We start from the raw sequence: 14,036 nt of genomic DNA, 5'->3' as shown, positions 1-14,036 counted from the left end.
TCTCTCTTCTCAATGCCATTTCTAATGGTCAAAGGACCCACCTTTGTTTCCTGTCCCAGCCTTCCATGGTATACTTCTATTGTGGAGATACACTGTCCTTAATTACCCTTCCTTCTTCACCCAATGCCCCACTCTTTTCCCTTTACTTTTTCTCTTCAGTGTGGGCATGTGTTAGAGCTGGCTGTACTCATAGATTTTTACCTAAAAGTGATATTAAAGATTTTGTATAACCCCCCCCCTCACTTTATAGATGAGAAAACTGACACCTTGAGTGGTTGTGTGACTTGCCCAAGGTCACACAGATAATGGTAGACTTGGGACTTGAACTCAGGTCTTCTGATTTCTAGTTCATGGTTTTTTGTTTGTTTATTTTTGCTATACCACATTACCATCATGTCAGGGAGATCAAAATCTACTAATGACCCTGGGGCCCCCACAAGACCCAAGACTAACCTGTGTGGCAGTATTAGCCCACCTATGTTATCCCTTTACCACTACCAATATAAACTGTGCATCCATGAGATGAGTACCTTGAAAGAAGTATCCCCATGATGCTTTCTCTGGTTAGAGATTCTTCTACCTTACACCAAACACCCCCAGCATAAAATCCTAGCAATTGAATGCATTCTGGATAGTAATATGGTGTAAACATAACTTCTGTAACTCTCAAAAGCCTGAAAAAGAAAAGAATCGTCATAATGACTCTCTTTTATAGACTGCTTATCTCAAAGGGATGGAGCAATATTCATCATGAAAGTCACCACAAAAGCCAGGAGATGGCTGGCAGATTGATGGAGCCAAAGAGGCTAATTTAAAAGAGTTTCTAGGGTGCTTCGTTTGACATGTCTCAATGGCAAGCAACATAGCATCACTAACATAGTCAATATGCTTTGTCTTTCTGAGAAAGTCCTAGTGATGAAGTTCTACATGAATTCACATGCAAACTTAATTTCCCAAGAAACACACAACTGGTTGGAGCAGGATCCAGATTTTTTTTCTCTCCCTGGCTGCTGGTAAGGAGAGATGGTGGGGCCTTTGGCAGTGGGGGGAGAACCTGCTGCATGCTAGAGAGTCAGGAGTAGATCTGTGAGGTCCATGATGAAAGCTTGGCTTCCTGAAGGCTAATAATAGCAAGAGATTGAGCTTTATGAATGACAGTTTTAATTTTAGAGATGACCACCAAGTCCCTGGGAAGGGAATTCAGTAAACAGTTTTGAGGATGAATTCAGGAAGCACATCTCATGTGCTTATTTACATGTGGCTCCTGGCAAGACCCACCTCTCCACAGAAGGAAAAACTGAGCTGCTTATTAGTAACTGGATTTTACTCTATTTCTCTCTTCTTTTTGAAAATTCCATTTCAGGTGATGATTCTTTTTTTTTAAACAGCACAATTATAGAATCATAGAATGCCAGAGATAGAAGGGACCGTTGAATACAGAGTGTCCACTGGAAGGGACCTTGGAGATCAACCAGTCCCACATTCCTTCATCCTTCATATTGACGAACACAGTCAAGGCATCAGGAGGCATGGAAAAAATTGAGCTAATGGTTATAGTGGGGTTGGGGCCAGAATGCCAACAACTCCCACAGACGCCAACATGCCTGCTTTAGTCCCAGTCATCTCTGTTCCTAGGTATCTATTTCCATGCTCCTAGTTCCCCCAAGTTACTGACCCCTCACCTCACTGAGAGGTTATCTGTACCCTGTACTGTGCCATCTGTGTACTGACTTCTATACTTGCATACTTGTTGTACTCCTTCAGAGCTGACTGGTTTTTGTTCCTGGCATCTATTGCTCTTTGTACTCTGGCCTATTGGGTTATCCATGTGTGACTGTTAAGTCTTGTTTTGGCCATACCTTTATTAGGTTGGTAATGACCTTCAAATGTGGCCCTGAAATATTCCCTCCCAATTACAAGGGAAGAAATTGAGGCCCACAGTAGTGTAACAACTTGCTCAAAGTCATTTAATTTATCAAATATTTTTGGTCAGGTGGGACCCCTAGATCATAAAGTCATGGAATGTTAGAGCTAGAGGGACCTTAGAAGACAGAAAATGGAATGTCAGATGTGGAATGTACCTTAGAATCTAGAATATTCTGGACATGGAACAGAAAGTCAGTGTCAGAAAAGATCAGACAGGCTATTTTATCCCAACTCCCCTTTAGTAGAGGGGTGGAAGTTGAAGTCCAGGGAAGTGGAAAGATTTGTCCAAGGCAACACAATTTATCAGGTATTTTTGAACACGTCGGACCGCTGGATCACAAAATCATGAGAGTTGTCCATAACTTCGGAAATACAATGTGAGACCTGGATAGGCTCTTATAGACCAACTAATTCAACACCTTTTCATTTCAGGAAGGAGGAAACTGAAGCCCAGAGAGAAGTGATCTGCCTGAGGTGACTTAGCTTGTGGTAAAGTCCAACCTCTTGACTCCTGGTTCCCAACAGATGTTAGATTGTGCTAATGGATCAATCCTGCTGAAATCGATTGAGGGCAGTGACCCAGAAAAGACATCATAGAAGAATCCAGTGATGCTACCTCAAGGCTAGCTGAATTTGTTGAATTGCTGGGCTCTTAGGAACTGCTTGCAGATGCTCATCTTCTCCATTATCATCATCATTTCTGGCATCTCAAATATTCCTCTTCTTGCTTACCTCTCCGAGTAAAGAGGAGCATGGAATCAGTAGTCTGGAGGAAGGACAGTTTCATGTGAACGTACAGGAGTGGTTTATCATCTCTCCTGGCCAGCTGTATTTTCTTCAGTGTTTATTAATTATCTCCTATATAGAATCTTACATCTGCAAGGGATGTTGGAGAATGTGTCATCTAACTCTCTTATTGAATGGAACAGGAACTGAGCATCACAAGATGAAGTGATCCTCCTAAAGAACAGAAGCCATCAGTGGCAGAAGTTGACTAGAAAGAGGCCCCTAGATCCAGTGATCTTTCACTTCCTCACACCATTACTTTCCACAGGCCCCATCCTTGAGGACTGTCTCATGCTCTCCAGATCATGAATTTCATGCCCGTCTGAAATGAAAAAATAATTAAAAAAGAAAAAAGACAGTGACATGGGTTCACCTTGGTGAATGTGCTCATGAAGTCCTGGGGTGAAGGTGGAAGGCAGCCATTTTTGGTTGGCTGCCCCATGTGGTCCAGGTTTAGGAGAGAGTGTTGGAGTAGCAGCTGAAGCTTTCAGACATGGTCTTGGAATTACTTCGTGAGGAACCATTGGAAGTGAGATCTAGGGATAGGCGTTTGGCCTTAGAGCCATCTTCCAGCTCATCCTCATTGGCCCCAACAACTGAAGAGACAGTGGTCTCAATTCTGTTGACTTTATACATGCTGCCTTGGGTTTGCAGATAGCGGGTGGACTTCATTTCAAGACCCTCATATTCTGTAGCATTGATGAATGGACAGCACCGGAAGGCACGCTTAAAGCCAATGCGAAATCTGCCAAGGCAAGAAACCCATTTCAATTAAACAAATATTTATGAAGCATCCATTATAAAAAAGACATTAGACTAATTGCCACACAAAAACAAAAAGAAAATTCTCCTAGCCCTCAAAGAATTTACATTCTATTGGGGGTTGCAGCATCATACACAATATCATATGAAGCAAATACAATAATAACACAGAGTAACTTTAAGAGGGAGATAATGGGGGCAGCTAGGTAGCACAGTGAGTAGAGCAATGGCCCTGGCATCAGGAGGACCTGAGTTCAAATCTGGCCTCAGACATTTGACACACTTACTAGCTGTGCGACCTTGGGCAAGTCACTTAACCCCAACTGCCCTGCTTTCCCCCCTACAAAAATATAAAAAAAGAGGGAGATAATGGTAATAATTGGATGGGGGGGTGGATCAGGAAAGGCTCATGTAGGAGATACCACCTGAGGTATTCTTTGGAGGAAAATAGGGATTCTCTCAGTAGGAGTGGGGGGAAGAAATTTATTCCAGATTGGGGAGGAGAGGGACCATTTATACAAAGGCATGGATGTGGGAGGTGTGGCATCATGTATGGAGCTAGTAGGTCAGCTTAACCAGACCAGACAGTACAAGAAGGGAAGTACTATGAAATAGAAATTTTAAAGAAAAGTGGAAGCCAGATTGTAGAGATCTTTGAATTTATATTTTATACTGGAAGCAATTGATTGGGATTGATTGAAAAATATTGAGTGGGGTGGGTAACATGGTCAGATAATAAGCACATAGAGTGGCCACCCCAAGGCTACCATTTTGATTCTACGATCTCATTACCCTTTGTTTAGATTACCTCTAAAGTCTCTTCCCAGGCCTAAACTTATCACCACATGATCCCAAGTTTACCTTCCTCTGAGTCCTAATAACATGTATACCTACTAATTATTTGACACTTCATCACATGCCCATACTTCCTGTATTTATAGTTTTCTTGGAGGCAGTATCATCCACTAGAAGGAACACTTTGACTTAGAGTCAAAGGATCTGGGCTCGAAACTTGTCTCTGTCACTCAACACATGAGTGACTTTGGGAAAGTTACTGATGTATGCACCTCAGATTATAGTTAGAAAGTAGATTGGAGATCATGCAATCTAGCCCATTTACAGATGAGGACACTGAGCCCCAGGGGAGTGTAGTATAGTGTAGTGGCTCACAATTTAAGTAATAACAGAAAATAGCTGCTTTGGTGTAGGGTGGGGTTGCGGTTTGTCCTTCATTCTCGAAGAGGACCACAACATCAGGGAGGTGATGACATGACTTGCAATTGAATTTGATTTGAGTGAGGGAGGGCTGTGCAAAGTCACCAGCCTCACTTTCTCCTCCAGAGCCATCTGGGTCCAGAGACCTGATATCAATTAGGATGACTGGAGATGACAGAGGATGCATATAGCTGGTGTTTAATAAAAGCTTCCTGAGAGGAATTGAAATATTTGAAGAGAACCCCTAAGTCCCCCTAAATCTTTACTTCTCCATGCTGTAAGAAAGTAGTTATGGCTGAAATGGGATGAAAATATGCACATCTAAAATGTCAAAATAATAAAGAGGCATAGTGTGTGATAGTAGATAGAAGGCTGGCCTTGGAGTCAGAAGGCCCTGGCCTCCAGACCTGCCTCTGACATCCACTGGCCATCTGACTCTGGGCTAGTAGCTAGGTGCCCCAGGCACTGTTCCAAGCAGCCAGTCAAAGAAGAGCCTTTGCCCTGCACCCACAGAGGGATTTCCTATTTCAGAAATGGCCTGCATTGTTGAAATCACAAATCTGGACTAGGAAAAAATGCTCTTTTTTTCATTGCATTGCATTCCTTTCTTTATAACTTGTGAGGTGGGTAACACAAGGTGCCTTGTTCTTCTATTTTTGCACCGTTCCAATACTGGGCGGTTTTTCTGATGTCTAACTCAGATCTACCTCCTTGTCATTTCCACCTGTTGTTCCTAGTTCTGTTTTCTAGGGTCAAGCAGAACCAGTCTAGCACCTCTGGCACATTACTGCCCTTTCAAACAAAGACTAATGCACAAATGAGGGCAGCTAGGTGGTGCAGTGGATAGAGTACTGAGCTTAAGGTAAGGATGACTCAACTTTGTGAGTTCAAATCCAGACTAAGACGCTTACTAGCTGTGTGACCCTGGGCAAGTCACTTAACCCTGTTTGCCTCACTTCCTTATCTGTAAAATGAGCTGGGGAAGAAAATGGCCAACTACTGCAGTATCTCTGCCAAGAAAACACCAAATGGGCATGGAAAATCAGACGCAACTGAAAAAAAAATGACTTAACAACAACATCATGCAAATCTAATCATGGTACTCCTCTCTTTAAGAGGCTTCAGTAGCTATTGCCCCAAGGATAAAATACAAATTCCTTTGCTTAGCCTTTAAAGCCCTTCACAACCTGGCTCTGACTGATCCTTCCAAGTTAATTTCATATCACTCCCCCATATGCACTAGCAATTCTAGCCAAATGGGCATACTTGCAGTTTCCCATCACGACGTTCCATCTCCTCTCTCTGCCTTTGGGCTGTCCCCCTATTCCTGGATTGCTTCCTTCCTTAACTACAGCTCTTAGAATCCCTGGCTCCCCTAAAGGCTAAGTTTAATCTTCCAAGAGGCATTTTCTGTTTCCCCCAGGTTTTAGTGCTCCCCACTAGGAATAACTAGTGTTTATTTGGGATATATTTGCTATTTACTCATCTATGCACATCTTGTTATTGCCAGTAGACCGTAAGCTCCAGAGGACAGAGACTTTTACTTTTGTCTTCGTGCTTGGCATATAGCTGACATTAATAAAAGCTTCCTGAGTAGAACTGAGATATTTGAAGAGAACCCCTAAATCTCCCTAAGTCTTCTCTTCTCCAGGTTAAATAGCCCAGGTCTCTGACTTCCAGTCCAGTTCTCCTCCATACTGATTTAGACACTCAAGATGACCTTTTACATCCTTGGTACCGTCAATTAGGGTAAGTCCAGTGACGCATAGCAAAAGAAGCACCAATCAAGGTAGAAAAGCAATGAAAAGACAAAAAGAAGAGGAAAAAGAAAGGGAATCTGAGAGCACAAGAAGTAAGGCAGAAGCAAGCAGGAGAGAGAGAGAAAAAGGAGGGGAAAAGGTGAATATGGTAGAAATCTGTGGGCATGGGGATGACAGAAAACATGGGATGAAAGACTTCACTTCAGAATCAAAGTCTTTCTCCTTCTTTCAGTTCCTCTTACATTGGACCCATGTGGAGTGGGATGGGGGAGAGAAGGGGTAACAGGGCAATCAGAGCTCTTTACCTGTCGTTGAGACAGCAGTAGATGATGGGGTTGTACATTGTGGAGCTCATGGCTAGCCACATGATGGCCAGGTAGACTTGTTGGATGAACTTCTCCATATAAAGGTCCGGATTGATGTAGGGCAGGAGAAAGAAGATGTGAAAGGGTAGCCAGCAGATGGCAAAAGTGCAGACCACCACAATCATCATCTTGACCACCTGCCAGGAAGACAACCACTCATGAAATTAGTGTGGGAAACCTCCCTCTCCCTACCATTGTGGCTTTTTTCCTTCTCTAGCTTTCTTTCGTTGATCCCATGTAGGCTCCTACCTGATGTATTGATGAGAGTTGACTTTGTATCCCTTTGCCATGTTTCTCACATGGACACATTCTTTCCATAAGCTACACCTCTCATCCCTTCTTTCTTCTTCCTCAGCCCTACTCCAACTAATTTCCCACACCGTTACCAAAGTGATTTTCCTAAAGATCAGGTCTGACATATTACTCATTAATCTTTAATGGCTCCCTATTACTACCCCAATCAAATAGAAAGTCTTTTGTTAGGCACTTGAAGCTCTGTACAGTTGCTGAGATCCTTTCCTACCTTCCCATGTGCTACTTCCCTCCACCAACTTCAGAAGCAAGCTATGCTGGCTGTATTGCTGTTCCTTCCATATGACATTCTAGCTCCCATCTTTGTGCTTTTGTAATGGCAGTTCCCTACACCTGGAATCCCATCCCTCCCAGCTTCTGACTTTTAGAATACTTGGCTTCTTCTAAGATCCAGGTCAAACTTCAACTCCTCCAAGAGTCCTTTCCCAGGTCTCCCAGCTACTAAGGCCATCTTGAAGTTTATTTTCCATCTATTCTGTATTTAATTTGTATATCTTGATTTCTATATGTTATCTTCCTTATAATATAAACATCTGAAGGCAGGGATTGTTTCTTTATTCTTTGAATTCTCAGTGCTTGGCAAAATGCCTGGCAGATAGTAAGCATTTGATTAATACTTGTTGACTGATTGATTCTTAGCTGCCTGGCTAACCCTGTGGTGGCTTTGCTTAGGATTGTAGGAACTTACCTTGCGTTTGGCAGATACTTGCTCGTGATAGCGGTCAGAGGAGTCCCCAGGAATCTCACTTGCCCAGAGGGTGATGCCCACCATGGTATATGCATAACCAATCACCAACAGAGGGAGGAAGTAGATCAACACAGTCACACAGATGTGGTACCTGCAGTGAAGGATGGTAATTCGAATGAAAAGGTAGCTTGGGAAACTTGAGAGGGAAGGCTGAAGCCCACAGGTGCTGAGGACTGGTGGCTTCTTCCCTGAAAATTTATTATTATTTAATAGACTTGGGTTTTCAAGATAAGCCCTATGCAGGTTGATAACCTCTTTGGCAGAGTACATGTCATTCAGGTAGGTGATACCAGGTGAGAAATGAAACCCTGGGCTTGGCTCACTCAACCTAATCATTAGGTTTTTTTTTCTGCAATAGAAACACAAATTAATCAGCCTACTAAGCTTATTATTGTAAGACAACTCCTTATTAAAGGAAATTTCCATTACAGCACTTTGACCACCTCTGAGTAGCCCTTAGTCCCAACCAACACTATGGCAAAACCTAAAGTCCTATGATGCCTCACCATAGCATAGGAGTGATCCTGTTTAAAATGAATTTTTGAAAGGATACAGAAACAAGTAATGTTGCTAACTTCACTTTTGCTACTAACTCCACTTTTATTAACTTGGACTTAACTAAACCAGTTTTCCTTTTTATCCTAGAAAACCCCCTACCTCTTCTCATCTTCAGTGTTTCAGAGTATGATGAAGCCTTTAGACTCAGCCTTTCTATAGCCTCTTGCCAAGCCAACTCTAGTGCAGGCATGCAAAGCCCTTGCTGGGTTTTCTCTTGGTGTTAAATCAGATTTGTTTATGTCATGGCTTCTTCACTTTGGTGCTCTGGTTTCTCTCCTTAAAGAAAGCTGTTTAGCTGATCTTTGGGAAGGCCTTAATTGTATTTTGGATACCTCTATCTCTGTCCCCAAACACTGATACTTAAAAAACTTAATTTTCCTTTTTCACATCATAGAGGGAAAACCATATTATATATTTGTGCCCCTGATTTACATAAAATCTATGTTCAAGACCATGATAATTTCTTCTTATTCAGGAAAAAGTTACTTTAGCAACTACATTTCAATCTCAATTGACCATAGTCCCCTTTTCCTCTCTATATGCATGAGCACACATGCACATTTTCCTTTTAAAAGACTCGCTTATTTGCTAAGTCTTATAACTGTCAAACATTTTGAGGCTCACTCCAGGTAAGTAAAAACATGGCTATTGTTATCATGACTATCATCAATAATATCGGACATTTCTACATCACTTTGTAAAGTTTACGGAGCATTTTACATACTTTAGCTCATTTGCTCTATATAGTAATCCTAGCAGGTAGGTGCTGTCACGATCTCCATTTTGCAGATGAGGAAACTGAGGCTCAGAGAGCTTAAGTGACTTGCCCAGGGCCACACAGATAGTAAATGGACTTATGTGAGTTGGAATTTGAACACAGGCCTTTCTGAGTTGAAGTCCAGGACTCTAGCCACCATGACAGGATTCTGCAAAGCAGACTGCCCAAACTGGATCTTAATTTTGCCAAAGTGCAAATCGAATTCTACAAATCCCTCCAGTCTCACATCAAGTCTTACCTCTTCGGTGAATCCACTTCTCCCACCCCCTCCCCTGAAGCTCTAGCCAGAACTAATCTCTTTTCTTTCTAAGGGTAAAGAGCACTCACTGACTATACCATACACATTGTTCCTTGATAATAGTGCATCTGGCACTTCCTCACAGGCTATCCCATTCTATTGTCTGATTGAAATGTACAACTTCATAAATGCAGTCTTCCCAGGCTGCAGGATGTTGAGCATAAGTGAGAATTTAGATGAAGAAGACCTTGGGGTTTTGAAGGACCACAAGTTAAACATGAATCACCAGTATCATATAGCAGCCAAAAAAGAGAGTAGGATCTTGTCGGGGGAAGGAGAGACAAGCATTAAGAAAAATGCAGAGCCTTCACTACTTATGTTGTCGTTGTACAGTTTCAGTTGTGTCTGACTCTTTGTGACCCCATTTGGGATTTCCTTGGCAGAGATACTGGAGTGGTTTTCCATTGCTGTCTCCAGCTCATTTCACAGATGAGGAACCTGAGGCAAAGAAGGGTAAGTGACTTGCCCAGGGTTATATAGCTAGTAAGTGTCTGAGGCTGGATTTAAACTCAGGTCTTCCTGATGCTAGGCCTTGTGTTCTATCCACTGCACCACCTATCTGCCTGCCTTAATTAACCATATTAGGCACTTAATAAATGTTTGTTCAATTGAATTGGAGAGTATTTACAGTGTATCGAATGACAATCCCTCTGTGCTCTGCTCGGGTCAGACACAATTGGAATATTATGTTCAGCTCTAAGGGTCAAGTCTTTTGAAGGGCTTTAACAGGCTTGAGTGTGTCAAAGACAGTGATCAGCAGGACGAGGGAACTTGAAGCTATGTGGTAGGAGGATCAATTTAAAGAAATGGGAATGGTTAGCCCGGAATCAAAAAGGCTTAGGGTGTGTGTGTGTGTGTGTGTGTGTGTGTGTGTGTGTGTGTATGAAGGGGTGTAGGCTACAACTTTCTTTAGTATCTGAAGGTAAGTCATGTAGAAAAGAGATGTGACTGATTTTGTTTAACTTCAGAAGGAAGAATTAGAAGCAATGAGTACAAATCATATGCAGGCAGATTTTATTTAATAGGAGGAAAAATTTTCTCCCAGTTATAACTGTCCAAAAATGGAGTGAGGTTGTTTTCCCTGGAAATCTTTACGTGAAGGATGGACATGTATATGTATATGTATATGTACATGTACATCTATATCTATATACACACATACATGTATGTACATATATACATATGTGTGTGTATATGTGTTATACATATATATGCCTGTATATAAAGTGTCGTGTTAAGCCAGGAGTGAGGAACCTGTGACTTCGAGGCCACAGGTTCCCCACCCCTGTGTTAAGCACTGGGGGAGATCCAAACATGAGCTTCCAGCTAACCTCCTTATTCCTATCATTTTTCTTGCTGGCATTATTATATGCAGTCATTGAAGTATGCTTCCATTTCCACATTCAATTTAGGGGTAACCCTGGAATCTCCAAGGCTATGCCAAAAATGTCTGAGCTCTGTCGGTTCCTCCCAAGTTAGAGAAGCTTCAAGCCAAGTGATAATTAATAATTTTGGAACCTCAGACAAGTAGCACTGAAAAGGTCCTGAAATCAACCTCATAAATCGTGATGTGAAAATAATAAAAGGAATTACGAAGACAAAGTCTGTTTAGCCAGGGAGAAAATAAGTTATTCTAGTAGCTCATGGGTGGGAGCCATTAACAATGGTGGTCTGCTACCTTCCTGGTTTAGAATACTTTTCTCGATGATCAGGTGCAAAGTTCAGTTGTTGCTGCTAATGGTGTGCATTTATTAAATTGTCCCTACCCTCTAAAATTATGTCTCTGGCTTCAAATCAGGCCCTTTATGGCCTGCATGTCCATCCTCAGAGAACTGGTTTAGCTATGAATGAAGAAACACATCATCAGAAGGTTGGCAAATAAGAAATTTGTTTTACACCAGCAGCTAATATAATTGTTTAAAAAGGTATCCATTCAATGAACCAACATTTATTAAGTACTTATTCTGTGCTAAGTACCATGCTGAGCACCAAAGATACAAAAAAGGTGAAAAAACACAGTTCCTGTGCTTGAATTCTACTGGAATTGACAATCCTAGATTGAGAGAGAGAAATGATCTCAGAATCCACCCAATACAATCTCCTCAGTTTTCACATAACTGGTGAATTAGAACACTAGACCTAAAGTCAGAAAGACCTATGTTTGCATCTTCCCTCAAACACTCACTGTGTGACCCCAGGCAAGTCACTTAGTTTCTCTTGGCTTCAATTTCTTCATCTGTAAAATGGGCGTAAAAATAGCATCTGTCTCACAGGGTTGTAGTGAGGATCAAGTGACATAAAACACATGAAGAACCAGGCAAACCTCAAAGCACTGTAAAAACGCTCATTCTTATTATTGGTGAGGAAACTGAGACCCGAGGTCACGTAGGCCACCACACCTTCTGACCCCAGAGTCTGCGCTCTCTCCACACCAGCTCAAGTCATTGAAGAGTTGTAATCCACACTGATGGAGGACATGCACAACCAAAGAAATCACAGCTGTTTTGGGGGGGTGTGTCATAATGATGATGATAGTAATAATAGAAATAATAATATAGTTATATTTTGAAGTAGAAAACACATGTGAATTTAAGGTTCTTTCTTGTCCCTCTTCATTCTAAGCTGTCAAGATAGTAGCATATTGTGCCTTCTTAAATACAGTAGAAACAAGTTTACTATAGGAAGAGGAATTATGTTGATGTCAATCAATCAACAAGCATTGTTTAAGTACCTACTATATACAAGATACTAGATTCCGGACATCTAAATACAAGTCCCTCCTCTCAAGGAGCCTCCATTTCAATGGGAATTTACCTTCTAATCACATAGTAAGAGTTAGTTAAGAATAACATCCCCAAGAGCTGCCAATAGCAGAATTTTTCTTATATTATTCTTACCTGCTTTATCAAAGCAGTTCTACGCCTCTTGTCTCCCCTAATAATGCTGTGTTAGCCTAGTTCAAATACTAGTTGGACTTACTTATTAAGAGTTAGATGTTAACTCTCCAGTGGAGAGTTCCAATGATCTGTGTTTCGCTTTATGGCTATTAGCAATTTTATCAGTGACTTTGATAGAGGCATATATGATTATCAAATTTGCAGATGACGTAAAGCTGGGAGGAATAGCTAATATACTAAGAGACAGCATCAGGATTCAAAAAGACCTTGACTATTTAAAGCATTTAGATATTAAGCTTCTTGAGGGCAAGGTCCCCACCATTTTTCATCTGGTATCCCTAAGGCTTAGCACAGATACTTAGTAAATGCTTGTTCACAGAATTATAGAATCTCAGAGTTGGAAGGAACCTCCTAAACTATTAATCCAACTTGTACCTGAACAAGAATTTCCACTACAACATAACCATCATGGGGTTACACACTTTTTTGCTTGAAAAGCTTTACTACTTCCTGAAGTAGCCCATTTCATTTTTGGATGAAACAACTGCCTTATGAGGCCAGGCTATAAAAATCATCCAATCTGTAAACATTAAGAACGGGAACCTTCATCCCAAAGTTGGCTGGAGAGCCAATATATTGGAAGACAGAGTCAGAATTGTCTAACTGTTAGAAAGATTTTCCTTATATGAAATCTAAATTTCCCTCCTTGTCTCTTTTGTCCATTAATCCTAGCTCTGCCCTTGGGAAGCAACTAGAACAAATCTAATGCCTTTTCTTGGTGCTAGACTTTCAAATGTTTGAACAAAATTATCACGTGTGCCCCCTTCCCTCTCCTGCCTAAGGGAAGTTTTTTCTTCTTTGGTCCGAATAGCTTCAGTTTCTTTATATGGCATGAATTCATTGGACTCTATCATTCTGATTGCCCTTTTTGGGAAGTCCTTTAGTTTATTATTATGTTCTTCTGAAAATTCAGCATTGAGAAATCTCTGGATGTACTCTCACCAAGGCAGAGAACAGTGAGATTATCACTGTACTAGTCCTGGACCCTATAGTTCTCTTAACATAGTTTAAGATTACCTTAGCTACTTTGGCTGCCATGTCATGCTGTTGACTCACACTGAAGTTGTAGTCCATAAACAAACTGCTGTCTAGCCATCTGGTGAAGTTGCTCATTTGAAGCTAGGCTTAAAGTGTTATATTTATCTCCATTAAACTTCAATTTAATTTAATTAATTTAATTTAATTTAATTAATTTAATTAATTTATTTATTTATTAAATATTAATTTAATTAATAATTTATCCCAATATTCTAGCCTGTCAAGATCTCTTCTGACTCTTGGTTGTCCTCCAGTGTGTCAGGTCTCCTTCCAAACCTGTGGCATCTATACACTTGATAAACATGCCATCTATGTCTTTAATCCTTGACAAAAATGTTAAATAGCATAGAGTCAAGCTGAGATCATTAGGACATTTTACTGGAGACCTCCTAGAGTGATAGAGTGGAAAGAACACTGTATTTGGAATCAGAAGATCCTGCTTTACTGCTATCTACCTAGATGACCTTGGGTAGGCTATAATTGGCCTTTTGAAGCCTGAGTTTCCTTATCTATAAAATGAAAAAGTTGGACCT

At 41.1% G+C, this 14,036-nt stretch overlaps 1 protein-coding gene across 1 annotated transcript in view; it reads right to left on the bottom strand.

Moving 5' to 3' along the window:
- Nucleotides 1-3,165: 3,165 nt before the first annotated feature.
- Nucleotides 3,166-14,036, bottom strand: part of TACR1 (tachykinin receptor 1) — a 183,202-nt gene continuing 172,331 nt past the window's right edge. The window contains exons 3-5 of the mRNA XM_036751566.1: nucleotides 7,815-7,965; nucleotides 6,755-6,951; nucleotides 3,166-3,457 (exon numbers count right to left, since the gene is read on the bottom strand). Coding sequence (XP_036607461.1) covers nucleotides 3,166-3,457; nucleotides 6,755-6,951; nucleotides 7,815-7,965 — 640 coding nt within the window. The remainder of the gene's footprint in view (nucleotides 3,458-6,754; nucleotides 6,952-7,814; nucleotides 7,966-14,036) is intronic.

The sequence above is a fragment of the Trichosurus vulpecula genome, chromosome 3 (genome assembly GCF_011100635.1).
Source record: "Trichosurus vulpecula isolate mTriVul1 chromosome 3, mTriVul1.pri, whole genome shotgun sequence".
NCBI lineage: Eukaryota > Metazoa > Chordata > Mammalia > Diprotodontia > Phalangeridae > Trichosurus > Trichosurus vulpecula.
Note: the sequence above shows the minus strand (reverse complement) of the source record. Positions and strands in the feature narration are given on the sequence as shown.